The 27,322-nt window shown below is 46.3% G+C and overlaps 1 protein-coding gene across 2 annotated transcripts in view; it reads left to right on the top strand.

Moving 5' to 3' along the window:
- Nucleotides 1-2,546: 2,546 nt before the first annotated feature.
- Nucleotides 2,547-27,322, top strand: part of RBBP5 (RB binding protein 5, histone lysine methyltransferase complex subunit) — a 31,580-nt gene continuing 6,804 nt past the window's right edge. Inside the window, exons 1-13 of one of the 2 annotated variants that reach the window (XM_004610078.2) lie at nucleotides 2,547-2,720; nucleotides 8,936-8,961; nucleotides 9,428-9,600; nucleotides 12,460-12,600; nucleotides 14,409-14,571; nucleotides 16,349-16,458; nucleotides 17,195-17,314; nucleotides 17,406-17,559; nucleotides 17,651-17,722; nucleotides 18,902-19,019; nucleotides 20,995-21,064; nucleotides 21,389-21,618; nucleotides 23,138-23,215. In XM_004610078.2, coding sequence (XP_004610135.1) covers nucleotides 2,702-2,720; nucleotides 8,936-8,961; nucleotides 9,428-9,600; nucleotides 12,460-12,600; nucleotides 14,409-14,571; nucleotides 16,349-16,458; nucleotides 17,195-17,314; nucleotides 17,406-17,559; nucleotides 17,651-17,722; nucleotides 18,902-19,019; nucleotides 20,995-21,064; nucleotides 21,389-21,618; nucleotides 23,138-23,215 — 1,474 coding nt within the window. In that variant the 5' untranslated portion in view covers nucleotides 2,547-2,701. Of the gene's footprint in view, nucleotides 2,721-8,935; nucleotides 8,962-9,427; nucleotides 9,601-12,459; nucleotides 12,601-14,408; nucleotides 14,572-16,348; nucleotides 16,459-17,194; nucleotides 17,315-17,405; nucleotides 17,560-17,650; nucleotides 17,723-18,901; nucleotides 19,020-20,994; nucleotides 21,065-21,388; nucleotides 21,619-23,137; nucleotides 23,330-27,322 lie in introns of both variants that reach the window. The other variant, XM_004610077.2, reaches the window with a different exon arrangement.

Below are 27,322 nucleotides of genomic sequence, written 5' to 3' on the forward strand. Positions count from 1 at the left end.
GTTTTACTTCTGGCTCTACTCAGGAATCACTGCTGGTGAGCTTGGGGGCCACAGAGGATAACATGTGGTCAGCTGAGGGCAAGCGTAGTATTCTACCAGCTGTAATAACTCTCTGGCCGATGTGGCTATTTCTGGCTCAGCGTTCAGGGACACTTTTGACAGTGTTTAGAGGGAACCTGTAGGGTCAGGCTCTTGCATGCAAGTCCTGTTTGAGCTATTTCTCCGCCCCTTGCCAACTCCTTCCTTTAGCTGAATCCTCAGTCTTGACAAATGGAGCCGCTGACCCTAGGAACATGGGGGCCAGTCAGGCAGGACTTTCCTAACTCTCCATTACTCCTTCCACATACAAAAGATACTTTCATTCTATCAATTCTTTCTAGTATATTTCCTCCAGTGCCTTGGTTTCTCTTTCACCTCTACTGTGGTTTTAATTTCAGCAGATTACCTGGGTAATTTCCTAATTCTTTTATTTGGGGTGGCAGGGTGGTGGTACTGGGGGAGGCATACTCAGTGGTGCTCAGGGATCACTCCTGATTGTAGTGCTGGGAATTTGTCGTGTTGGGTCACACTTGCCCCACTTTGTATGCTCAGGGATTATTCCTGATGCTGGGGATTGAAACTTTCAGCCTTACCCATTACACTCTTTCTCCAGCCCCCTGATTCTTAATTCCTATTACAGTGTGTCTCTTTCTTCTTTCTTAAGGTTTACTCCTGGCTATGCATGCAGGAATCACTCCTGGTGGGGCTCAGAGAATCCCATGTGGCAGGTCAAGTACAGGCAAGTGTTTTCTTTACCTGCTGTACCATCTCTTCAAACCCCCAAGTTTTTTTTGTTTTGTTTTTCTTTTTGGGTTACAAAACCCTGGCGTTGCACAGGGGTTAGTCCTGGCTCATGGACTCAGGAATTACTCCTGGTGGTGCTCAGGGGACCATATGGAATGCTGGGAATTGAACCCGGGTTGGCCGCATGTAAGGCAAACTCCCTACCCTCTGTGCTATCACTCCAGTTCTACCCCAAAGTATTTTTTTATTTTTGGGGAATCATATCTGGTAGTGCTCAGGGATCACTCCTGGAGGAATTGGGGGGACCATGGACCATATGTTTTGCCAGACATCTTTCCCAGGTTGGAAAGATCAGAGGGTACCTGCAAGCAAGCACTGTACCTTCTGAAATATCCTCCTCCCTCCCTTCCTCTTTCTTTCTCACTCACTTTCTTTTGGGTGACACCTGGCAGTATTCAGGGTTAACACCTGAGTTCGGGGAACCGTATGTGATGCCAGAGATAGACCGGTGTTGGTCACATGCAAAGCAAGCACCTTACCTGCTGTACTATTGCTGACTCCCTCGTTTTCTTTCTTAATATATGTATTTTCTCAATTATTTCAGAAATGGTTCACAGTGCCATTTTCCTACCGACTCAACTGGCCCAATGAGAGAACTGATAACAACCAGTGGTTAGAATGTGGCACAGAAACTCTCAGATACTACCGTTGGTAGTATTTTGTATTTTGGAAGATTTTTGGCAATGTTTTGGACTTGACAAGGCAATAAAACGGCCCAGTATTTTTGATTCTCAATGACTGTATTTGGTCAGCGTGGGGAAATTACTGGCCTGCAGACAAGTGAGATAATTTTAATTTAGGAGAAAATAATTTATTTGTAAACACAGCTAACATTTGCTGGTGCTAGCTCTTCCAAAATTTTAATATACGTCACCTCACTTAATTTTTACAATTCCATAAACCCACGATTATCATCCTCACTTGAAATAGCCCAGGCACAGAGGATATCATATAGCAGGGGTGGAATTAGTAAAGTGAGTTAAATTTACTGGGATTACTGACATTCAACCTAGCGCGAGCTGGAAGAGGCAGCAAAGGTTCGAGCTTTATTTCTTCGTAGGGAGGAAAGGCTGTTCCAGTTGTCCACAAACCTCCACGGGTGAAACCTACTTGCTCAGGATTGGTCCCTCGTTAGTTCCCAGCTGCTCTGCTCCGTTGCTTGCAGATTTCGCATCAGTTTCGTGCGGAGGGGCTCCGGGCGCTCAGCCTAACTTCGCATTCCAGTTCATTCAGTCGGGGCGCAAGAAAACACTAACACGTGCTCCTGTACATTTCTATCACATCAACCGCCGGCTTTACAATAGTGGACACTTTGCCCAGTAAGAGTGAGTCTTCTCCATACAGATCAATACATCGCCGAACACCCAGCACAACCCCAAACGAGCTCTACCCTGGGACTTTTCCCGGAACCTTTTCAGCACTCCCGAGGCAGCCCGCCGGGACCACGCCGCGGAACACACAACAGTGTAAGCCTAGTAGTCCGAGTACATGCCTAAAATTTATAGCTCACTTACGGGGCTCGGCGGTGGGGAAAAGTTGAAAATTAGTGCATATTATCAATGAATCATGGTGTCAGCATTGTTTTCTCTTAAATCATGCCTCAATAAAATGATTCAGAGGGCGTTGCTTCTTCCTTTTTGGTCAGGCATCTCTTTGGACAGCCGCCACGAAACGAACAAGGCAGGCGGGGGAAGAAAGCGGAAGCCGCGGGGTCCTCGGAAGCAGAAACTCTCCGGAGCCTGCGCTGGCCTCTTTGCGGCGCCCCCCTCCCCCCCGCCTTTAAACGCAGGTCTTGGAAGCGGGTTGCGGACCAGTCTACGTCGCGGGAGCCGAGACGCGGAGAGAAGATTCCTCAGGGATGAACCTCGAATTGCTGGGTGAGGCGGGCGATGGCTGCCCCTCCGAGAACGCTCTGGGTCCTGGAAAGGAGCAGAAACTCGGGCGGGCAGCGCGGGGGGGCGACGCAGGCTGCAACCTCACGGACACTTCTTGCTGGCGCTCATTGAGTGCTCCTGGGATGGAGCAGCCGCCGCCGCTGCAGGCTCACCCCCCACCTCTCCCCTCCCCAGCTGAATGAATGCATTGCCTTTCCCCGGGGCCAGCTCAGATCCATCGCGGAGTGATGGAGACAAGACCGTTTGCGACTTTAGTTTGGGTTCCAGGGCGCATCGGTGCTGCTGAGTGCTGAGAGCAAGCAGGACCCGTGTCCCTGGAAGAAGGAGTCCGAGGGAGCGGGCAAGCTGGGAAGACTTGGAACGGGGTCGGGGGAGGTTCAGTGCTTGGATAGGTTAAATCTCTTAGACGCACGGGATGCCTTGAAGATGCAGGAGCAGTCATTCACTGAACTAGTTAAAAAAAAAAAAAAAGGCTCCAGGGTAGCGACTTGAAGGCACGTGGCATAGTTGGACCCATCCAGCTTTCATGAGTTTCTGTGTAAAGGTCCTTGACGAGCCAGGGATGTGGTGTGAGACGCTGAAGCGCGGACTATAGAGGCTTTTTGTCATCCTCTTTGAGTCTTGGCTCCCTCCTCTCTGTCCAGATGATTAAAAACTAGCCCTTCTAGGCTTTTATCAGTAGGCGATATTTAAAGCATGGTAGCCTAGAGATGTCTGAGGTTTCTAAGGACTCTTAGAGAAAAGAATGTGTTCTTTAGTTATGCGGACTTGCTCGAGAGCTATATAAATAACTAAATGGGGGGAGGAGGAGGGAGGAAGGCCAGAGAGATAGTGCAGCCAGAAAGCCGCTTGTCTTGGGTATAGGGTTGGAATCCTGGCACCCTACCTGGTCCCCTGAGATCACCTGGAGTGATCCTTGAGTTCAGAGCCAGGGGTAACTCCTGAGCACGGCTGGGTGTGGCCCCCAAACCTATGTACATATTTAATTAATTTAAAGGTACCTCCAAGAGTCATTTTGTTAAGCAGAGAAATTAAGGAAGTTATGCAGATAGCCATAATAATTGTTTTACCGAGGTGGCTTTAAAATCATCATCAAATGCTGAGAGCATTTAGGAAGTGAATGGGTATCTTTGTGCTAAGGAAGAAATGTAATCAGAAACAAAAACTGCATGAAGGGGGCGGAGTGTTGAATTGATACATTATAAGATTGGCAGGTGAGGTACATTGCTTATTACCTGTGGGTTTGAGCTAAGACAGCAGGGAGAGAAAGGCTAAAGAATTTTCCTTTTTGGACTGGAGAGATAGCACAGTGGGTAGAACACTTGCCTTGCACGAGACCATCCCAGGTTTGATCCCTGGTATCCCATGTGGTCCCCCGAGCACTGCCAGGAATAATTCCTTTTTCCCTTTTATTTATTTTTCCTGTATTCTGTTTTTTTTTTTTTTGTGTGTGTGTGTGTGTGTGTCACACTTGGCAATGCTCAGGGGTTACTCCTTGTTCTACACTTGGGAATTACCCATGGTGGTGCTTGGAGGACTGTATTTGATGATGGGGATCAAACCTGGGTGGCCATGTGCAAGGCAAATGCCCCATTTTCTTCACTTTCTCTCCAGCCCCCACCAGGAGTACTTCCTGAGTACAGAGCCAGGAGTAGCCCCTCAGCATCACTGTGTGTATGACCTTGCCCTCCCTCCCTCTCACTCCCATTTCACCCCCCCCCCCAATGTTTCCCTTTTGGGGCAGAAAAGATAGTATGGGGGTTAAGGTGTTTGCGTTGCTCTCAGCTGATCCATATTTGATCCCAAGTACCACATATGTTTCCCCAAGCAGTGCTGGGAATGATCCTTGACATAGAATTAACCTCGCCAGGTGTGGTAACAAAGCAAAAAGGATTTTCCTGTTTGGTACTGAGTAAAGGGAAGACCAGAAGTTGGGGTTAGTGCTGTCTATTTTGTGGATGCTCCTGAATGCCACACTGAGAAGTTTGTGCTTTGTAAGGAATTTGACCTGGTAAGAAGCTCAGTTTGAGCTGCAGTTTTTCTTTTTCTATTTGGTTAGGGGATTAGCTCAGCGCCTCATCAAAATTATGTTTTCTATAGATCTGTTGGACAGCAGTGTGTAGTTGAGTCTTGGAGGGTGTGGAAAAGTTTGGAGGACTAGAGTGATAGAGAGCTGAGCTAGGAATGGGAAGGAATGACATGAAGGAGGTTGAGCAGATGGAACTTGAGAAACAGAGTTGGAGCAGTGGATAAGGAGCTTCCCTTGCATGCTGCCACCCCGGGATCAGTCCCTGGTACCATTTATGGTCCCTCCAGCCCTGCCAGGAGTGATCCCTGAGCACAGAGACCAGAGTATACACTGAACACTGCTGGGTTTGATCCCAAAACAAACAAATAAAAAACCCGCAAGAAATTGAGCACAGATGGTCTTTGTGTCGAGGAAGAGAGGCAGAGTCATAGGAGAGGGTTCTTTCTTTTAACTATATGAACATTCGCAAAGGTGACACTTGGAAGAATATTTAGCATTGTCAGGATGGGCAATTTAAAAAAAAACTGGGTCTGAAAGTCATAAGTCTCTATGGAAGGGACTCGAGTTTTAGAAGAAAGGCTGTATTTAAAATAACAACAAGAGCAAAAGTGATGTGTTTGTGGAAAATACTCGATGGGATGATGATAGCGAGGAAGCAAGGATTGATAGTGTGTTCTTTTTTTTTTCCTGGAGTGACAAGGCCTGCACTTGGCAGTGCTCTGGGCTTACTGGTGACTCTGCTCAGAGATCACTGGAGGTGGGCTCCGAGACCTTAGGGGTTGATCAGACCCGGTCATTTGCATGTAAGCCTCCTACCCACTATGCTGTCTCTCCGGCCCTGGTGATGTGTTCTTATTGTGGACAATCAAAATACCAGTTTTACTTCTGCAACCACCTTTGTTCCCTTCCCTTTGTCATTGCAGTTTCTAGTATTGTGCTCAAACACTCAACTGGGTTTCTCACCTGTCGCATATGTGTAAACCATTTCATTAGATTCATTAGCTTTTGCTGTGTTGGCAGCAAGCACAGGAACTAGAGTTGGTTGTTTTTGGTTTTTTCCTTTATTGGGGGGTTACACCCGACCATGCACAGGGGTTACTCCTGGCTCTGCACTCACACTCAGGAATTACTCCTGGCAGTGCTTGGGGATCATATGGGATGCTGGGGATTGAACCTGGGTCTGCCAAATGCAAGGCAAATGCCCTCCCTGCTGTACTATGGGTCCAGCTCGGGGAACTAAAGTTAATGGGAGGGGGTGGAGGGTGGAGGGTGGAGAAATAGTTCTCTGGGGAGAAGGCTTTTTTGCTTTCCATGCCTCTGGACCTGTTTCTTTTCCTGGCACCACTAGGGGTCACTCCTGAGCACTGCCAGGCACCTTGCCACTCCCCCTGTAAAAAACCAGGGGCAAGAGCCTTGCACATGGCCCACCAGGTTTTGATCACTGGCATCCCATTGATCCTCTTGCATGGGAAGCATGTGCTCGCCCACCCTCAAACTTACTTAGTTTGGATTTTGGACCCCACCCAGTGGTGCTCAGGGCTTACTCCTGGAAGGCTTGGAGGACTGTATGTAATATTGGAGATTGAACTCGGACCAGCCGCATGCAAGGCCAGCACCATACCTGCTGTGTTAATTCTCTGGCCCTCAAAATAACTGAGTTTCTCAGAATTGTATGTTATATTTTTTTAAAAGCTTATTGTCCGCTGAGACATCCAGTTTTAGTGTAATCTATAAAAATAACTTGTTGGACAGGGGAGTTGCCTCAGAGGGCTGGAGTTTGTGCCTTGCATACTCAGAGACTCAGGTTTGATCCTGGCATTGGTGTCCCTCTTCCCAGCACCACTTGGTGTAGACTTGGAGGCCTCCGGGCGCTGCTCAGCATGGCAAGCTTCCAGCCATGCTTGGGGACCTCCCAAGTTGCACTAACCCTTCACTGGGTTGGTCAGGTGTTACTGGGAATGGCTCTTGGATCCCGGAGCATTGCTTGAAAGGATCCCACCAAAAAAGAAAAAATATTCTGAGCTTGCACAAATACTGTATTACTCACCACTGCTTACTAACGAATTGAGACAAAAGGTCTGGTGCCAGAGCGATAGTATAGCTTATAGGGTACTTTCCTTGCACACAGTAGACCTGGGTTCAATTCCCGTGTCTTGTATGGTTTCCCGAGCTTGCCAGAAGTGATCCCTGAGCACAGAGCCAGGAGTAAGCCCTAACTGCAGAGTGTGGCCCAGCTATACTTTCTATTTTCCTGAGGGGTGAAATGACATTTTTTTTCATTTTATGTCCATTTCTTTGACTGTGCCTGAGTTTAATCAATCTTTTGCTTAGTGGCCACCTGTGTTTTTTTTTTTTTTTTTTTTTGGCTTTTTGGGTCACACCTGGCGATGCACAGGGGTTACTCCTGGCTCTGCACTCAGGAATTACTCCTGGCGGTGCTCGGGGGACCATATGGGATGCTGGGGATCGAACCCGGGTCAGCTGTGTGCAAGGCAAACGCCCTACCTGCTGTGCTATTTCTTTAGCCCCACCTGTGTTTTTTGACTTGATCATTCATGTTCTTCGTTATTTCAGTATATACATTTCTTCATAATGCAGGTATCAACTCCTCAGTCATCTGTTGCAGATGTTTTCTAAGTCTTTGATAGATTTTTCTTGTAGGATGTTCTGCTTTAGGGAGGGAAGGTGGGTAGGCCACACCTGCAGTGCTCAGCGGCTACTGGCTCTGCCCAGTGGTCACTCCTGTTGGTGTTCTTGGGGAATATGCAGTGCCAGATATCAATCCAGGCTCACCTGCATGCCAGGCACGTGCCTTAACCCACCCCTGTAATGTCTCCAGTCCCAAGTCAAGTGTTTCGGGGCAGGAGTGATAGAAAGGCTGAGCTAGACTTCATATGCAGGAGACCCAGATTCCCTGCTGGTATGGCAGGCTCTCCTGGGCACTGCCAGGGCACAGTGCTGGGTGTGACCTCAGAACGGTTTCTACATTAAAAAACTATACTTCCTTTATTTTTATATTCTTTGTTAGCTCTTGGGCCTGAGTTTTGTGATTTAAAATTTTACTGTAGTTTTCTATTAAATTTGGGGCGGGGGGGGGGGGGTGGGATTGGGCTGCCCCTGGCGGTGCTCAGGACTTCTGGCTCGGCCTCGGCATCACTCCTGTGGGCTTGGGGGGGGGGCCACTGTAGTGCTGGGGGCAGAACCCAGGTTGGCTGCATGCAAGGCAAGTGCCTTATCCACTGTACTATCTCTCTGGCCCCTCCTCATTAATTTTAATAAAGAAATGATAAAACTGATTTTCAGACTTAAATTAATTTATTAAAACTTCTTTTAAAGACTCCGCACCAAGCGTAAGGGGTGGAGGTCCAACTAGGATGGTGCCCTGAGCAACACTTGGGTGAGGCAGATAAACAAACCAGAATAGAGCTTAATTGGATGCCAAATCTGCAGAGCCACTTTCTTGTGTTTGTGGTTCAGGCAGCGGGGTAGAGGGCAGTGGTGTGATGGGCAGAGGGGTAGTGGGCAGTGGTGTGATGGGCAGTGGGGAGGCGGGCAATAGTGTGATGGGCAGTGGGGTAGTGGACAGTGTTGTGATGGGCAGCAGGGTAGTGGATAGTGGTGCGATGGGCAGTGGGGCGGCGGGCAGTGGTGCGATGGGCAGCGAGCGGGGCGGCGGGCAGAGCTGCCGGGTTGGGCTAGAGGGCCAGCAGGAGGAGAGGGTTTCTCCCGAGCGCTGTGTCCCCGCGGGGGCTGGCAGTGCTGGTTGAGTGGGCGCCTAAACTGCCCTGTGAGGTCTCTCTGGCTCTGCCACTCTGGAAAGTAACTGCTTTGTAAAACAGTTTTCTGTTCTGAGAAGAGGGAGCTTTGCTACAGTTTTTAGGGGTTGGGGCTGTGTGCGCAGGAGTCACTCCCCTTGCTCCGGGGACCTTGTGTGCTGGGAATCAAGCTTTGGTGGCCCCAGGGTTGGCCTCATGCCAGGTGCTGGCGTATTGCCTCTCTGGCTCCTCATTGTTTGGCTCTTCACGGGTGCCTTAATGGTGCTCCTGCCCACGGGCATGTCTGCCCCTGGGCAGGAGGCTGAGGGCAGCTCTGTCCCGGGTGGGGTGGAGGCTTCAGGCTCAGCTGCCCGTGCACTTGGTCCTTCAACTCTTTCTCTGTTTTGTTGCAGAGTCCTTTGGGCAGAATTATCCAGAGGTAAGAACATTAATTTTTATGATTTTTTTTTCAGAACATAATAACTTGCTGCCATCTCTGGGCCCTGAAAGTCCCCTTGACTCTGGGACCAATTTTGGGGGACCATGTGTGCCACACCACTGACCATACTGACCATGGGTCAGTGGTGTGGAAGGCTTGTGCCTTATCTGCTGTACTGTCTCTGGCCCTAAGGCAACTCTGTTAATGAACTTGGCCAATATGTTGCCTGGTTGCTTCCACAGTGTTTGTGCAAAGTTACAGTAGCAATGTAAGGGGCTGGTGGTAATTGTTTCCAAAAATTCTCTCTTCTTATAAACACTTTCTCATTTTTGCTAAGCATAAGAAAAGAAATTATTTTAGTGTACATTTTTATTTAAATTCAAGGGAAGTGTGGTAGTAGAGATCTTTAAGAAATGATTCGGATGCCTGGGTATTACTTTGTCATTGTGTCCACGTTGACTTTCAGGAAGCTGATGGGACCTTGGATTGTATCAGCATGGCCCTGACCTGCACCTTTAACCGGTGGGGCACGCTGCTGGCGGTTGGCTGCAATGACGGTCGAATTGTCATCTGGGATTTCTTGACAAGAGGCATTGCTAAAATAATCAGTGCACACATCCATCCAGTCTGTTCTCTGTGGTAAGAAATTTTTAATTACTTTTTTTGATTCTTGGGCCACACCTGGTGATATTCAGGGGTTAATAGTCAGGAATGACTCCTGCTGGTGCTTGGGACCCGTGTGGGATGCTGGGGATTGAACCTGGGTCAGCCAAGTGTAAGGCAAGTGCTCTACCTGGCTATACTATCTCTCCAACTCCAGAAATTTTTAATATTAATATGCTAAATAAGAGTTAAATGGTAAGGATTAATGGTGGCTGATCATTATTTCACTGTGGATATTTGTTTATTTATTGTTTCTAGGCCACACTTGGCAATGCCCAGGTTTTACTCCTGATTCTGCACTTAAGGATCACTCTTGGCAGGCTTAGGGGACCATATGGGGTGCCAGAGATCAAAGCTGGGCTGGTGGGGCTGGAGCGATAGGCATTTGCCTTGCACACGGCCGACCCAGGTTTGATTCCTTCATCCCTCTCGGAGAGCCCGGCAAACTACTGAGAGTATACCGCCCGCACGGCAGAGCCTGGCAAGCTACCCGTGGTGTATTCAATATGCCAAAAAAAAAAAAAAAACAGTAACAACAAGTCCCACAATGGAGGTGTTACTGGTGCCCGCTCGAGCAAATTGATGAGCAAAGGGATGACAGTGGAAAGTGATATAGTGCAGCCATTATTTCATCTGCTTTAAAGAAACCTCCCTCCACTTCCAGGAATTTTTCTTTTTCCTCTTTGGAACACATCCAGCAATGCTCAGGGGTTACTCCTGTCTCTGCGCTCAGGAATTACTCCTGGTGGTTCTTGGTGGACCATATGGGATGTCGGGGATTGAACCTGGGTTGGCTGCATGCAAGGCAAATGCCTTACCTGCTGTACTATCGCTCTGGTCCCGACTTCCAGGATTTTGTTCACACATTTTGCTTTATAGAATCCTCCAGGCCCCTAAGCTCTGAGCCTTTTTTCCGCTTTATTTTCTTGCAGCCATTTCACATTGGATGGCTTCTGTTCTGATTTCCGGTTCACCGATTTGTCCTCTTTATTTTCCATTGGCTACACTACGCACTTTTGAGTTTCATTTTCTAGTCAAGATCTCTCAGGTGTTTTCGTTTTCAGTTTTGCTTTATTGGGCTATACCCCAAACCTGGCGGTGCTTAGGGCTTTCTCCTGGCTCTGAGCTCAGGGCTTACTCCTGGCTCTGTGCTCAGGGATCATTCCTGGCAGGCTAGGGGGACTTGTGGGATGCTGGGAATTAAATCCAGGTGAGCTTCGTACAAGGCAAATGCCCTATCTGCCATGCTATTGCTCCGCCCCAGATTTCTCAGTTTTAAAATTAGTTTTTTCTCCCTTTGTTTTCTAGTCCTTGCTGAGACTGTGTTTTTGTTTTTCATTTCAGGCATGTTTTGTTACTGTTCACTGAAGCATTTTTATTTTTGCTATAAAATCCTTGTCAGATCACTTGAACATCTTTGTCATCTCTATGTTGTTATCTGTCTTTCCTCAGTCAAACTGAATTTCCTTTGTTTCTGGGCTGATAAGTGGCTTTTAGGATCTGGATGCTTTGGGAGGTGTGTTCTGAGAGCTTACATGCACCTTCTTTTTTTTTTTTGTGGGGGGGTCACACCCGGCGATGCACAGGGGTCACTCCTGGCTCTGCACTCAGGAATTACCCCTGGCAGTGCTCAGGGGACCGTATGGGATGCTGGGAATCGAACCCGGGTCGGCTGCGTGCAAGGCAAATTCCCTACCCACTGTGCTATCACTCTAGCCCCTATATGCACCTTCTGTTCCAGCTGGCCTCCTCTGGCCAGGAGCTAAGGATGGATATTTTCCAGTTATTGCCAGGTGGACTGGAAATTCAGACGTCCACAGGGCTTTGTCGTGCCCAGAGGCTGGGGTCCTGGTGGCTCCACTCTGCCCGCGAGGCGGGTACTGTTCTGACCGAGAAGAGCCATGTGCCTGTCTTGCTCCCCGGAGAGCCTCCTTATCACTTCCTTACTACAAGGGGCTCTGAAATTTGGGTTCTCCCTGCACCTTCTCAGATCCAGCTACCCCACGGCAGGTGGTGGCCTTATCCTGCCTGGGCAGGTGTGGAACCCTCACCCTCCTTCCCACCTTGTTGATTGCCATGGAGGTGGGCATTGCAGGTTTTTTCTGGGGGGTTGCTGGGGTAGTATCTGTCTCCTGGGCTGCCTTATCCTGGTCCTCAGCAGGAAAACACAGACTCCCAAGGACCACTGTGTTGTGCCCTCGGCCTTACTGGGTGGCCCTCTCTGTGCTTCCTGGGCAAAAAGCAAAGCCCAGGACCTTCGGGGGCTGTGTCCTGGGGCCGCTGCCCTGGGCCAGGATGGCTTCTACTGTCCAGACTGTTTTTTGTTTTATATTTGATGGCCAGGGTGGTGAGCTGTCCTGAGCAGGAGGAATTGAATCCTGTCTTCATTTCAGCGGATACTTTCTTTTCTCACTTTGTTGATGCTGCTACACATGGAAGGATTCTGTCCCACTAACAGTGACGCGGCATTTCTGGACCAGCTTCTGCCCTCAAAGAAAAAAAAAAAATGAAACCCTGTGTTTTGTTAAATCAGCATGTAAGGGCAACCCTAAAATGTCTAGGCTTCTGGGCTTTTCACAAAAACCACTCGCAGTGTTACTTTGAACTTCAAAGCTTTGGTTTACTAGTTACCGAAAAATTGTGGAAATAGTCTTCTCACTCCTTGGACTGCTTGCTGTGAGATTGTGCATATATGAAAAGGCACCATTACTGACCCACACAACCAGGGTGCGGCTCTTCATGAAAAAAAAAAAATGTTGTGGCGCGCTTGGACGGAGAGCTGTGCTCACGGCGCCTGAGTCTGGACCCCTTGACCATGCTGTCCTTTCTCCTCAGCTGGAGCCGAGATGGCCACAAGCTCGTGAGCGCCTCCACGGACAACATCGTGTCGCAGTGGGATGTCCTCTCAGGAGACTGTGACCAGAGGTTCCGCTTCCCTTCACCCATCCTGAAAGTCCAGTATCATCCGCGAGACCAGTAAGTTTAATTCGAGCTATTCCTTAGAGGTGGGCTGTCAGTTCATGCAGTTATCTTTAGTCTCCCGAGCTTCACTTGAAACTTGAGAAGGCTAAAGCACACATCTTTAATACACAATCTTTCTATCAAGGTTGTTCCTACTGAATAGCACTTTTTTTCCCAGTGGGGATGGGTGGGCTGTGCTGGGCTGGGATTGCTGTTCTCTGCTTTGTGTTTAGGGGAATCACTGCAGCAGTCCGGAGATTGAACTGAAGCTAAGCCCCTTGAGCTCTTGCTCTGCCCATGCCTGAATCCCTTTTAAAGAGAGTACGGGGGCCCAGGGACAGTGTAGAGGCTAAGGTATTTGTCTTGCATGTGGCGAACCCCAGTTTGACTCCTCAGCATTGCATATGGTTCTCTGGTCAGATCCTAGGAGTGATCCCTGAGCACAGAACCAGGAGTAAGTCTGTGGCACCACTAGATTATTTTGAATTTCTGATTTTTGTTTGGGGCCCACATGCAGCAGTGCTCAGGGATCAGGCAGTGTGGGGGACCAAATCTTGGACTGCAGGATGTGGAGCATGCGTTCCAGCCCTCACCCCCATTTTCAGTTTCTTTAGTCAGGGGAAACTGCTCACTACTCACATACATTTGAGAGGCGCCAAAGGGATAGTACAACCGATAGGGCATCTACCGTGCATGTGGCCAGCCCTGGTCCAGTCCCTGACACCCCCTATGGACCCTCAAACCACTAGGAATGGTTCTTAGCTGAGAGCCAGGAATGAGCCCTGAGCATTGCTGAGTGTGTTCCCCCAAACGAGCAATGATTTAAAAAAAAAAAAAATATATATATATATATGTATATATATATATATATACACACATACACACAGATATATATATATATATGTAGCACTGTAGCACTGTTGTCCCGTTGTTCATCAATTTGCTCAAGCAGGCACCAGTAATGTCTCCATTGTGAGACTTGTTACTGTTTTTGGCTTATGGAATACACCAATGGGAGCTTACCAGGCTCTGCCGTGCAGGTGGGATACTCTCGGTAGCTTGCTGGGCTTTCCAAGAGAGACAAAGGAATTGAACCTGGGTCAGCCGCCTGCAAGGCAAACGCTGTACTCACTGTCTTATTGCTCCTGTCTACATATATACACGCATATGTATATGTATATATACATATATATGTATATAAAATTTTGGAAGAACATATTTGGGAAAAAGAGCTACCTAATCTTCCATTGCCAGGATTTATCTTTTTTATGTCTCAGGGTTCTCTTTAAATTCTCTGAGCTCATTATATGGTGTTTCATAGCTCATAATGCTCTTGACTAAATTAGAAATACATACTGTGTACTTTCTATGTAATATTGATATTTCACTCTTGTTTTGTTTTTGAGCCATACTCCACAGTACTCAGAGTTTACTCTTGGCTCTGTGCTTACGAGTCACTTCCGGTAGGGCTCAGGGGACCGTATATGGTGCTAGGGATTGACCCCAGGTCTGCTTTGGGGTCGATAGGGCAAGCGCCTTACTCACAGTATTAGCTAGCTCTCCAGTCCCAATATTTTGCTTTTTCACTTTATGTTACATTTTATTGGTTTACTACATCATCATTTAAAAGTATTGTTAAATTTTTGTCTGCCGGTTTTCTTAGTCATCTCCCTTTTACTGACATTTAGATTTGGGGTTTTCCTTGTGTTAGGGTCACAGCTCCCTGGACTGGAGTGTATTGGTGAGGGTGGTGGCCTGGAATTGGGGCACGGGGCTTCCGATAGCAAAGCAATAGCCAGTGTCCTATTCCTATCTTCAAACAGGAACAAGGTTCTGGTGTGTCCCATGAAATCTGCTCCTGTCATGTTGACCCTTTCAGATTCCAGACACGTCGTTCTGCCTGTGGACGATGACTCCGATTTGAATGTGGTTGCGTCTTTTGATAGGCGAGGGGAATATATCTATACGGGCAATGCAAAAGGCAAGGTAAGCCGAGATGTGGCAGAGCTGGTGAAGTCGGCGGCCGGGGCCCCGGGCATTGGCACATTTGCTTATTCTTCCTCCTGGAGAATTTCTGTTGCCTCTAGACTGAACTCGCATCCTGCCTGTGGCAGGGACAGCCTAGCTCTCTCTCTTGCCTCGGTAACGCTGTCTATGCTGTGGGTTTAGAGACGTCAGAGGCTGTTTGACTTAGAACAGAATGGAAGGACCTTTCCCGCATGGTCGTAGAGTGCAGCCTTCACTGAGTCATAAACTCTGGGATCACCGTATCAGTGGCATACTGTGTGAAAATACCCTCCAACTTGGTCAGTACGTAGGAGCCAGTTCAGCCTGGCCTATCCAGTCAGAGGTCAGGCTAGGTGCACTTTTCTTCTTCTTTTATTTATTTATTTTTTGGCTGCACCCCACTCAGCGCTTACTCCTGGCTCTGTGCTCAGGGACTTGGGGATCAAGTGTTGGGGGATTAATCCTGGTTGACTATGCACAAGTACTGTCACTCCCACCCCAGTAGGTAAACTTTCAAGGTGTTACTTAAGTTCTGTTAGATCACCTTGACTTTTTTCTGGTTTGACTGGGGCACTTTTACGCTGTTTAAATAGTATAATTGCATGACTATTTTCATTAAAAAATATTTCTTTACTTTTTAGTTGAATCGTTGTGAGATAGACCCTTACAAACCTATTCATAAGTTTCAGTCATACAATATTCCAACACCCATCCCTCCATCAGTGTACATTTATTTCCCAGCACCAGTGTCCCCAGTTTCCCTCCCATCACCTCACCCCCCAGCCTGCCTCAATGGCAGACACTTCTCTTTCTCTCTCTATCTCTGTCTCTCTCACATCACTATTTTAGAGCTTTAAAGAAAAATCACAAGCGTTAGAGAAGTAGCTTAGCAGGCAGGAGTACACAAGCATTTCCGGTTGTTGAAGGGCCTGAGTTGTCCACCCTGCACAGCCGCAGACTTTGGCCAGAAGTGGTTCTGAGGCCTCCTGAGCATCCTCCACAAGTCCCTTCAAAAAATAACGCACCATTTTAGCCTTCCTAAGTAGACTTGGTCAGGCCAGCGCCTCGTCGGGCACCATCCCCCCTGGCTGTCTCCAGGGCTCCTTCCTCCCGTTGCTACGTCTGCACCCCTGGCAGACACCAGCAGTCCCCACGGCCTCCCTCCCACCCTGGCACCTGTCATCTCACTTTCTCTGCAAGTATTTGGCCACTTTAATACTACATATTAATAGACTCCGAAAGCATTGGCTGTTTTGTGACTTTTATTACTGGTTTTGTTGGCATAGTGTCATCAGGGTTCCTCTTTGCTGTGGTACCTTTCAGCACTTCCTGCTTTCTATTGTACCTCACACTTTGTTTAGCCACCTAGTGATAGACCCGTGGTACCTTCCACTTTCTGATTGCTGGAACACTAAACATTTTGTTTTACTTGGCTTCTGGGCCACACCCGTTAGTACTGGGGGCCACTCCTGCCTCTGCCAGGACTTTACTCCTGGGGGTGGTTGGGAGGCCTTTGCCAGGGATCAGGTCTGGGCCTCCTGCATGCAGAGCATCCACAGCCCTTGGCCCTCGCTCTCCAGCCCTGAACGCGGTCTTTGAAGAATTGAGTAGGACGCGCTCCTCGGTCTTGAGGGGAAAATCAGTTGAATACATGGGACAGAGATTTTCATATTTTTGCCCAGATTTAGGAACAGAAGCCAAATCTAATGACTAAGTTATCAGCATGCTTACATTTTTCTCCTCCTTTAAACTTTAGATTTTGGTCCTAAAAACAGATTCTCAGGATCTTGTTGCTTCCTTCAGAGTAACAACTGGAACGAGCAATACCACGGCCATTAAGTCAATAGAGTTTGCCCGGAAGGGGAGGTGAGTAAGACCTTCTTAGAGACAGTTTTAGAAGTTTATAGACTGCAAAAAGACATTGAGATTTGCAGTTTTTATGCATATTGTCTTACTGTTTTTTTAAAAACTTTCCTTTTTAAACAATTAATGCAAGCCTCTGGACCTTTTTGGCTTTACCTTTTTTTTTCTTTTTCTTTTTCTTTTTTACCTTTTTTTTTTTGGCTGGGCTGCGGGGGAGGTGGCAGGGGGCCGGGTGGGGAGGTTGAAGGGGGAATCCCAGGAACTGAACCCAGGGCCTCCCATCTGTAAGACATGTGTTTTACCACTTGAGCCATATACTTGACCCTAACATTTGGATATTAAAGTAGCATTCTGTTTATCAACTCATGCATTTATTAACGGCTAATTTCTCATTGTGTATAGAACAGGTCAGAAAATCTATATCTAAGCTTGTGAATTTGGCAGGTGAATTTCAGTTCAGAGGGTACGGATCTCAGTCAGATGCTCTGAAGCTAATGATTAGTTTGTGCATATAGAATTCTAGGATCTGTAGTAAGAACATAATTTCACTTCAAATTATATTTTGGTTTAGAAGATACTTAAATTGATATATGTGTATCCAGTACATTACTGAGAACTTTAATCTCTCCCAGACATAGTCTTGTTTTATTAGATGGCTCTAAGTAAGTGTAATAACAGAAAATGTTAACAGGAACATATTTATGAGCTCTGCTGTTGATTTTTATGTTCTTTTTTGTAGTTGCTTTTTAATTAACACAGCCGACCGAATCATCAGGGTTTATGATGGCAGAGAAATCTTAACCTGTGGGAGAGATGGGGAGCCTGAGCCCATGCAGAAGCTGCAGGATTTGGTAAACAGGTATGTCTGCCTCCCAGCTCAGAAGGACACGGGATCGTTCACGAGTCGGGCTCAGGCTCCAGCGATGCCTGTATCTTCCCTTGTCCTCTAGGACGCCATGGAAGAAGTGCTGTTTTTCGGGGGACGGAGAATACATAGTGGCAGGCTCCGCCCGGCAGCACGCCTTGTATATCTGGGAGAAGAGCATCGGCAACCTGGTGAAGATCCTGCATGGGACCAGAGGGGAGCTGCTCTTGGATGTCGCTGTGAGTGGGAAGAGAGGCTTTCGTTGTTGCTTGTACAGAAAATCTTGGATCCATTTTTAGGACTGTTTTTCTTTTCTTCATTAAAATTTAGTGGCATCCTGTCCGACCCATCATAGCATCCATTTCTAGTGGAGTAGTATCTATCTGGGCACAAAATCAAGTAGTAAGTATGCTTCTGGTTTAATTGCTTTGAAACTAAATAGATTTTTATTAAAGAGTCTCAAAAGTAGTAAGCTAAAGCTGCCTTATTTTCTTGTATGTGATCCATGTTGCCTACTTAGGTCGTTTCATTGCATACAGTTTTACTAGTTGTTTTTTTTTTTCTTTTGTCTAGAGAGTTTAGTAATTCTTTTTATTTTTCACATTTTTTCAATTGAACAACATTGTTTTATAACCAGTTGTGGAGGTTTAAGAGGCTCTGCCTTATTTTAGTGGGAAGGGTTTGTTCTAAAGCTGATTTTCTAGCTCTGTTTTGTCTCTGCTTTTTCGGGGGAGTTAGTAAGGGGTATGCATTTAGGAGCCACACCCCACAAGTTTCGGGGGGAGGGGGTTGCTCCTGGTGAAGCTCAGGGGTCCATGAGCTCAAAGGGCTCCAGGTCTTGGAGCTCTTGCTCTGTCCCATTCCTATCTTTGTTTGGAGAGAGAAAGTCAGGTGTCTTCCTGCAATATTTTTCTATTCCTTATATCTGAGAAATATTTTTATGTTTCTTATTTTCAGCTCAGTTTCTGTTTTTTGTTTTGTTGTCTGGGAGCCACACCGATTATATGCAGTATAATCTATGTGGGGATTGAGCCTGGGTTGGTTGTATTCAAGGCGGGCACCCTACCCCCTTCATTCCCTGGCTCTCAGTTTTTGTTCTGTATCTTAGTTTTATCTTTAGCACCTTTAATTATATGTATAATGGTATGATAAGAAAAATTTAATGGTTTACTTCAGCATTGCATCTTCAAAGATTAAAGAAGACTTTTTTTATATTTTGGTTTTTGAGCCTTACCTGCTGATGCTCAGAGGCTGCTCATGGCTTGGTGTTCCAAGTTGTTCCTTGCAGTGCTCAGGGACCAGGCGCTGCTAGGGATCTGCCCAGGCCTTCTGCGTCCCAACCCATTAAGGTATCTCTGTGGCCCAGCAAGACAGTTACTTGTGGAAGAGGTGTAGTTAGTAACTTGAAGTTTAATATAGCAGCCCTGTTACGCAAATGAAACCTATGAATATATAATTTTTATTACCTGCAACTTTTTCTCGGAATTCTAAATCTCAGGCTTAAATCTTTCATTTATATAATGTTTGGATTATAGACTGTTGTTTCCGTATGGTTAAATGTATATTTTATTTGTGGTATAGGAAAATTGGAGTGCATTTGCTCCAGATTTCAAAGAGTTGGATGAAAATGTAGAATATGAAGAAAGGGAATCAGAATTTGATATTGAAGATGAAGATAAGAGTGAGCCTGAGCAGACAGGTAACATTTCACAATTGCAAATTAATTTGTCTTAAATTTATCTTGGTTCTTGGGGTTCTATTTTTCTTTCTTTCTTGGGGCCATACCTGGTGGAGCTCAGGGTTGACTCTTGGCTCTGTTCTCGGGATCACTCCTGGTGATGCTTGGGGGATCATATGGGATGCCAGGGATTGAACCCAGGTTGGCAGCTGCAAGAAAAGTGCTCTGCCCCTGCCTTTTTTTTTAAAAAAAAATTTATATTATCACTCTGACCCTTGTGACTTTTTAAATGAAGCTTCACAATTTTAAACTTTGAGAGTCTTCAGTGACTTAAGGGCTTACTTGGGTATTACAGGAATTCAGGCAACTCTCAGCGTGTTCTTCTGTTCCCAGATCTCTTTTCATGATTAAATAAGGGTTCAGGCTCCGCACATAGTGAGACACCCATATCCTGTCGACCCCCTCCCCATCCCTGACTAGTGCTTGAATACACACGCACACACGCACACACACACAAGCTTGTTCTCATTTCTCATTTTTCATTTTTCTTTATAGATTCGCGATACTATTAATAATAGGGTTTCGTGCATACAACGATTCAGCACCACACTCTCCACTAGGGTCCTCTCCGCCCCCCATTCCTTAAACTGCAGTTTTCTCACTTATCAGTCAGATGGTAATAGAACCTGCCCTGCAGTGTCTTGGGGCGTCACGGAGATCACTTCCGTTAAGCATTTAGTGTAGTGCCAGGCCAAAATGAGTGTGTTATTTTATTTATCATCATACACAGTTTTTTTTCTTTTTAAAGTTTTTTCTTTGGTTTTTGGGGCACACCCAGAGGTTCTTTGGGCTCTGTGTTTAGGGGTTATTCCTAGTGGACTTGGGGGACCATATGGTGTGGTTGGTCAAGTGCAAGGCCAGCAAGCACCCTACTCACTCTGTTCCATCATCCTGGCTCTGATTTTTTTCCTTTAATTGTTGGGGCCTTATCTGATGCTGCTAGGAGCCACCTGGACAAGTGATATCTGAGACAGTAGATTCTTGGGCCTGTGTGTGCAGGGCATGTGCTGTTCCTCTTGAATGACACCCAGCCCCTCACTGTTAGGGTTGTCTTCTGTTCTGAATGCTCCTTGAGCGTTAATATTGTGACTTTCTGCCTCTGGTGGCTTATACAAGACTTTATATCAAATAGGACTTGTGTATGATGCTTAATTTGCCCAGTTGGCAGGGTCAGTAAATGATGACCACATGTCATTGACTGCCGGGCCACTTGATGGTGCTTGGGATTGGGGAATTGGGCTTCAGACTCTTTCCAGCCTGAAAGTGCTGGGCCTTACTTGATTGATACCAGGTGGATGTGTGAGACACTAATATGGTTCTAGGAGTTAGTGCTATATAAAAATATATACATAGAGGGGCTGGAGCAATAGCACAGTGGGTAGGGCATTTGCCTTGCACACGGCCCACCTGGCTTCGATTCCCAGAATCCCATATGGTCCCCTGAGCACCGCCAGTGGTAATTCCTGAGTGCAGAGTCCCAGGAGTAACCCCTGTGCAACTCCGGATGTGACCCAAAAAAGAAAAAAAAAAGGCGGGGTCAGAGCACTTTTCTTGCAGCTGCCAACTTGCAAGAAATGCCTAATAATTTCTTCAAGACCACTAGGGATTAAGATGTTCAGTGTTCACTGGTCTTGCTGGACCGTCACACCTTCCCACACTGCACCCAAACTCGTTAGTCCATCCCTGCCCTTAGCATAGTGTGTGTAAGCCTTGCTAACTGTAAGTGGGTTGAAAGGATCCCTTGCCAGTTAGACTGTGAATCTTTCATAGAGGAACCGGTTCAGTGTGTTGTGGAAATTCAGTACCTATTTGTCAGATGGTTAAAATGAAGTGTTTATTTATTTTTTTTATCTTCGTCCTGCATCCCATTATGAAAATCATCAACCTGTACCCAAAAATAGTCTTCCATTTCTTTCCCTACCTTACTGTCCTGCAGGGGCAGATGCTGCTGAGGATGAAGAAGTGGATGTCACCAGTGTGGACCCTATCGCTGCCTTCTGTAGCAGGTGAGGACTGCCAGAGAGGCCCTCGAGATGCCCCCTCCTCCTCTGCGTATTCATTGAGAGAGAGCTCTGTTGTGTGGTGTACAAGAAATCCTTCCCTTCTCAAAGTCAGTCAGAACTGAGCATCATTCATTGATACCATTGTGTTTTACTACGGATTTTAGCAATCGTGGCAAACTTCCTTTCACTCTTGTTTCTCTCATAGTTCTAGATCCCTGCCTGTTGCTTATGGCTAGTATAGGTGATTTTGCCCAAGAGGAAGGGTTCATGGTTTAAGCAACTGTCTCCTCTTTTTTCCAATCCCTTGTCTGACCCTGTTCCAAATAGTGATGAAGAGCTGGAAGATTCAAAGGCTCTATTATATTTACCCATTGCCCCTGAGGTAGAAGATCCAGAAGAAAATCCTTATGGCCCTCCGCCAGATGCGGTCCAAACCTCCCTGATGGATGAAGGGGCCAGTTCAGAGAAGAAGAGGCAGTCTTCAGCAGATGGCTCCCAGCCACCCAAGAAGAAACCCAAAACAACCAATATAGAACTTCAAGGAGTACCAAATGATGGTAAGAGCTGTTGTCTGCGAACACGCTTTCATTCTTCAGCTGCCACTCTGCCTGATAGTTTACTGTTTGGGTGATGAGGGAGGCTGAAATTTTTACCTTGACCCTGTTTGGGTGTTATCTGCTTTCATTTCTCTCTCTTTTTTCCTTTTTTTTAAAAAAATTTTTGGGCCACACCCAGTGGTACTCGGAGTTCACTCCTGGCTCTTTGCTCAGGGATCACTCCTGGCAGGTCAGGTACCATATAGGGTGCTGGGGACAGAACCTGGTCAGCTGCATGCTTTCTCTCCAGCCCCCACTTCTCTTTTAAAGTGGGGGAGTTCTGTCTTTTACTGCTTTGCCTAGAATGGAACACTTTCATATTTCTGACTTTTGCCTCTGAGTTTGTTTCTGCCATTCTTTTCTCTTACCCCATAGAGTGATGTCATTGAGTGACAATATGCTGCTCACACCTGAACAATCTTTATTTTTTTTGCCTTTACAATAAGGTAATAAGCCTTGTTACCACATCTGGAAGTCGTTCGTGTGTGTGTGTGTGTGTGTGTGTGTGTGTGTGTGTGTGTGTGTGTGTGTGTGTGTGTGTGATCACATCTGGAAATCTTGTTATCCTATGAGTGTGTGTGTGCATGCACTTTTGGACATCTTACATTTTTTAGCCAAGTACAGCTGAATTATTTTTCACAGCCCCTACTGGTGCTCAGGGCTTATTCTTGGCTCTTTGCTCAGTGATCACTCCTGGTGGTGCTCAGGGACCATGTGTGGTACCAGGGATTTGAACTGCTTGCAAGGCAAGTGCCTTAATTCCCCTGTGCTATCTCTTTAGCCCGCTTTTGCTAATTTTTAGGTCAACTGAAAATTTCTTTATAGTCGGACAGAAAAGAAAATTGAGGGGGCCAGAGAGATACTACAGGGGTTGCATCACCTGCCTTGCGTGCAGCCAGCCCTGGCTCAGTCTCCAGCACCACACCCCTGAGCACTGCCAAGTGTGACTCAACCGCCTACACCCACGCATGCCACCCTCCCGGCCCCTCGAAGGAGAAAATTGAGTATCCTTTTTGACTACATTCTGGTGTGCGTGTCTGACTCCTGTCTTGCTGTGATTATTCATACCAGTGACCCTTTGAGCTCCTTTTTCAATCTGGAGCTTCTGTCCTGGTGGAAACCCTGTAGGCCACATGTGTCCTTGGGCCAAGCAGCTGTGTTTCACTTAGTGACCACTCTCGTAGTTTTCTGTTTCTTAGCTTAGCTTTTGGCCACACCTGGTGTGTGAGGGGCGCACTCTCGCCCTGCTGGGGTTGCCCTGGCAGCCTGAGGCACTGGGGATTGAATTTGGGCTTTCAGCCAACAGGGCTTGTGCTCATCAGCCCTTTGCGTTCGCTCTCCAGCCCTCTCCTGGTAGTTTCATAATGAAAAGGCAAAGAACCCTTCGTCCCAGGGTGTAAGGGCACGCCTCTGTCAGGGGAGGTGGCACGCATGTGCTCGGGTGGCGTGTGGAGTCCTTTCCGTGCCTCTCCTTTTACAGAAGTCCATCCACTACTGGGTGTGAAGGGGGATGGCAAATCCAAGAAGAAGCAAGCAGGCCGGCCTAAAGGATCAAAAGGTAAAGAGAAAGATTCTCCATTTAAACCGAAACTCTACAAAGGGGACAGAGGTTTACCTCTGGAAGGATCAGCGAAGGGTAAAGTGCAGGCGGAGCTCAGCCAGCCCTTGACAGGTAAGGACACATTGGAAGCACTGTCTGGCTTGCTTCGTGGCCTTGCTTTGTGCAGCCCCCGACCCCACTGAACGGCAGCCTTCCCTCCTTCCCTCCCCCCCTCCCCGCTGGCAGGTACTCTCAGTTTTCAGCTCCCGCCAAAGCCTGCTGTAACCCGATTTGGCTTAATTCATTGACTCTTAACCTTGGATCTGTAAATAGGGTTCTGGGGATGTACATTTCCCTGCTGTTATAGGCAAATACTTCATGAATAATTTTGTAAGGAATATGCCCGTAACACTCATCAGATTCCTGTAGAAATCTAAGTTTTTTGACTTTCTGACTTATATATAAATGAGGAATATTATGGGAAATGGAGACCAGTTTTTTTTTTTTTAATATCAGATAAGTGCTTTCGACTATTAGCTAAATGATGATATTGTTTGGATAACATTAATTGAATTAGAGTTTATTTTATGGAAATGTTGAATTTGGGAAAATCTTTTGTCTTACATGTGTAAGTGCAATTTTAGTTAATGTATACATTTAAGGTTTTGTGGCTGGACAAGTAGACTCAGAAGCAGTGCTGATTTCTTTCCTTTTAAAATTCTAACTTAGATGTGTTAATCCAGATGCGATGATGGGAACTAGAATGAGAAACAGTTCCTTGTTCTGTTCAAGTTGTAGCTAGGTCACATTAGGCATTGTCAGCATGAGTTCTCTGCTATAGACAAGCAGAAAGAGACTCAGCTACTCCTCGTTTTGAGTATTCCCTCTCAGGTCAGCTGCATTAGACTAGGTACTCAGTCGTCTCCACGTTCTGTCCACCTCAGGCCATGCTTGTGTGTTCAATAGCCTAGAAGCTTCTTTCTTGGACATTGCCAAGACAGATTGCAGATGAGCAATGGACTATATATAAATAGAAGTGATCCCTTTGTAACCCACTTCTTAGACAAACTCATGCCATTTTTTGAAAAAATTCAAAGCTTGTGTGTACGTGTGTGTGTGTGTGTGTGTGTGTGTGTGTCTAAGTCACACTTGTCATGCTTGCAGGACTGTGCGGGTTCCAGAACTCAAACCAGGGTACTCACAAGCAAAGCATGTGCTCCAGCCCTTTGAGCCATCTCCTGGCTCTGAACTGACTTTAGCTTAAGTAGACTCCCCTTGCCCAAGGAGCTGGAATGTTCCAGGATGATTGGGTTTTTTTTTTTTTGGGGGGGGGTGCTATATCCAGCAGTGCTCAAGGGTTACTCCTGGCTCTGCACTCAGGAATTTCTTCTGGCACTATATAGGATGCCAGGGATAGAACCTGGGTTGGCCACATGTAAGGCAAACTCTACCCTACCTGCTGTCCTATCGCTCCAACCCTGTTTCAGGGTAATTTAAAATTTAGCCAAACATTGAATTCATTGAGTTTCCTAGCTTCTTCAAAACTTGTATATAATTGTTTTTAAATAGTAACTATAGTTTTTTTTCTTTAAAAAAAAAAAACATTTATAGTGTCCTTTTTGTTGTTGTTTTTGTTTTTTCAATTTGGGGTCACACACACCGGCAGTACTCATATGTGGGGCCAGGTTTCAAACCAGGGTCAGTCAGCTGCATGCAAGGCATGTGCCTTACCCACTATCACTCTGGCCCCTACAATTGGTTTTTTCAAGCACACCTTCTTCTGTAATACAGTGATTGCAACTTCTCCGTGTAGCTGGCATGCCCACCCACAGCAGCTGTCTGATGTTTCTCAGATCGGGTCTCTGTCGGATGTAGCCGGCAGCACTGCTGGGTTTTACAGCTCAGAGTAGAATTTTGGTGGGATTTCTCAGTTATGCTTCAGAAACGTCTAAGTGAGAGACATCCAAGACAGTTTGCAGTGGGATTTCGAGCTGCACTGTCACACTTCCTGCAAGAGCATCCGGATAGATGCTCTAGTCAGAGCTCTGTCTCATTCCTTCCCAGTCCCTTTGCCGGCAGGGTGCCGGCCTCTGAGAATTTATGTCTTGGTTGGTGGGGTCCTTGACCCTGGATTTTCTTTCTTTTTCTCCCTTCTGTTATTTCTGTTAGGCACTTGAGTTAGTGTTTTCCTGGCTTCACCCTTACCTGGGTGGGAGGAGCCTGGTGCCAGGGCTAGGGCAGTAGTTTCCTGACCACACAGATGCAGCATCTGCCTGGGCCACTGCACATCCCCTCCAGCCTCTCGTGAGGCCTGCAGGGCCACTCTGGGTGACCACGTCTTCTTCCCTTCTTTCTCTTTTCTTCTCTGGCTTGGTCCTTTGACCTTCTCTTCATCAGGATCCTCCCACACTGAGACAGCAGGTTAAACTCCCAGGGATGCTGAGGAGCAGGATCGCTGAGAAGCTCAGCAGGACCGCTGTGACTTGGTCCCAAATGTAAGAAGAATATACCCACTTTGTCCATCCCCTGCACTGTGCCTTGTCCTTGCCAAGGCTGCAGTGCAGGGACAGAGTGGTGGCAGTGAGGAGCCGAGTGACTAGATGAGCCCATCACTTGTCTGCTGGACGATGACTTGAAGCATCTGAGTGGGAGTTGTTGGTTATTTTTGATGAGTGCCCCTTGGTGTGAGGTGATACCTCATGCATTTCCTAGTGATAAATGATAAAAGAACGTGTTTTTTCATTTTTAATTTTAATTTTAATTTTAATTTTTTGCTTTCTGGGTCACACCTGGCGATGCACAGGGGTTATTCCTGGCTCATGCACTAAGGAATTAACTCCTGGCTGTGCTCAGGGGACCATATGGGATGCTGGGAATCGAAGCTGGGTTGGCCGCGTGCAAGACAAATGCCCTACCTGCTGTGCAATTGCTCCAGCCCCAATAGAACGTGTTTTCATAGGCCTTTTGGCCATTTGTATTTTTTTTCTTTGAGGAAGTTTTTGTTCATCTCTTTTCCCCATTTTTTGATGCATTGGTTGTTTTTTTTCCCCTTATAAAGTTCTACCATTGCTTTATATATCTTGGATATTAGCCCTTTATCAGATGAGTCATTTCCGTTGAGGTGCAGATGCTTCTTAACTTAATGTAGTCCCTTTGGGTTTTTTTTCTTTTATCTTTGCTCTCACTTGCTTGGTCAGTGGCAGTTCATCCTTAAAGATGCCTATAGCTTGAATATCATGGAGAGTTCTGCCTATGTTTTCCTGTGTACTTTATAGATTCAGGTCTAATATTGAGGGTTTTTTAATCCATTTTGATTTGATTTGATTTTTGTGCATAACATTAGGAAGAGATCTGAGTTCATTTATTTGAATGTGACTATGATAAGTTTTCCCAGCACCAGTTGTTGAAGAGGCTTTCCTTGATCCATTTTATATTTTTTGCTCCTGTATCAAAGATTAATTGACCACATGGGGTTCTATCTCTGGGTTTTCATTCTATTCTACTGATTTTGGGGTCTTTACTATGGTATCATGCTCTTTTAATTATTGCTTTGTAGTACACTTTGAAGTTTGAAAGTGATGCCTCTCATCTTTTCCCCTAGGATTGCTTTGGCTTTTCAGGGGGCTTTATTGTTCCATATGAATTCCAATAGTATTTGATCTATTTCTTTGAAAATTGTCACGGGTATCCATATAGGAACTGCATTGAATCTGCATAGTGCTTTGGAGGTACTGTCATTTAATGATATTAATCCTCCCAATCCATGAGTGGGGGATGTATTTTCATTTCCTTGAATCTTAAATTTCTTTAAGAAATGTAGTTTTTGTATAGGTCTTTCACCTCTTTGGTTAAGCTGATTGCAAGGTACTTGATTTCTGAGCACAGATGTGAATGGGACTTGCTAGTATTTTGTCGAGGATCTTTTCATCTGTGTTCATCGGGGATGTGATGTGTAATTCTCTTTGTGGTGTCTCTGCTTTTGGTGCCAGGGTAATGTTTGCTTCATGGGAACTGGAAGTATTTCTGTTTCTTCAAGTTCCCGAAAGCCTGAAAATGATTGGCAGTAGGTCTTCTGTAAAGGTTTGAAAGATCTCACTAGTGAATCCATCTGGCTTGGACTTTTGT

Source organism: Sorex araneus, chromosome 7 (genome assembly GCF_027595985.1).
Source record: "Sorex araneus isolate mSorAra2 chromosome 7, mSorAra2.pri, whole genome shotgun sequence".
Taxonomy (NCBI): Eukaryota; Metazoa; Chordata; class Mammalia; order Eulipotyphla; family Soricidae; genus Sorex; species Sorex araneus.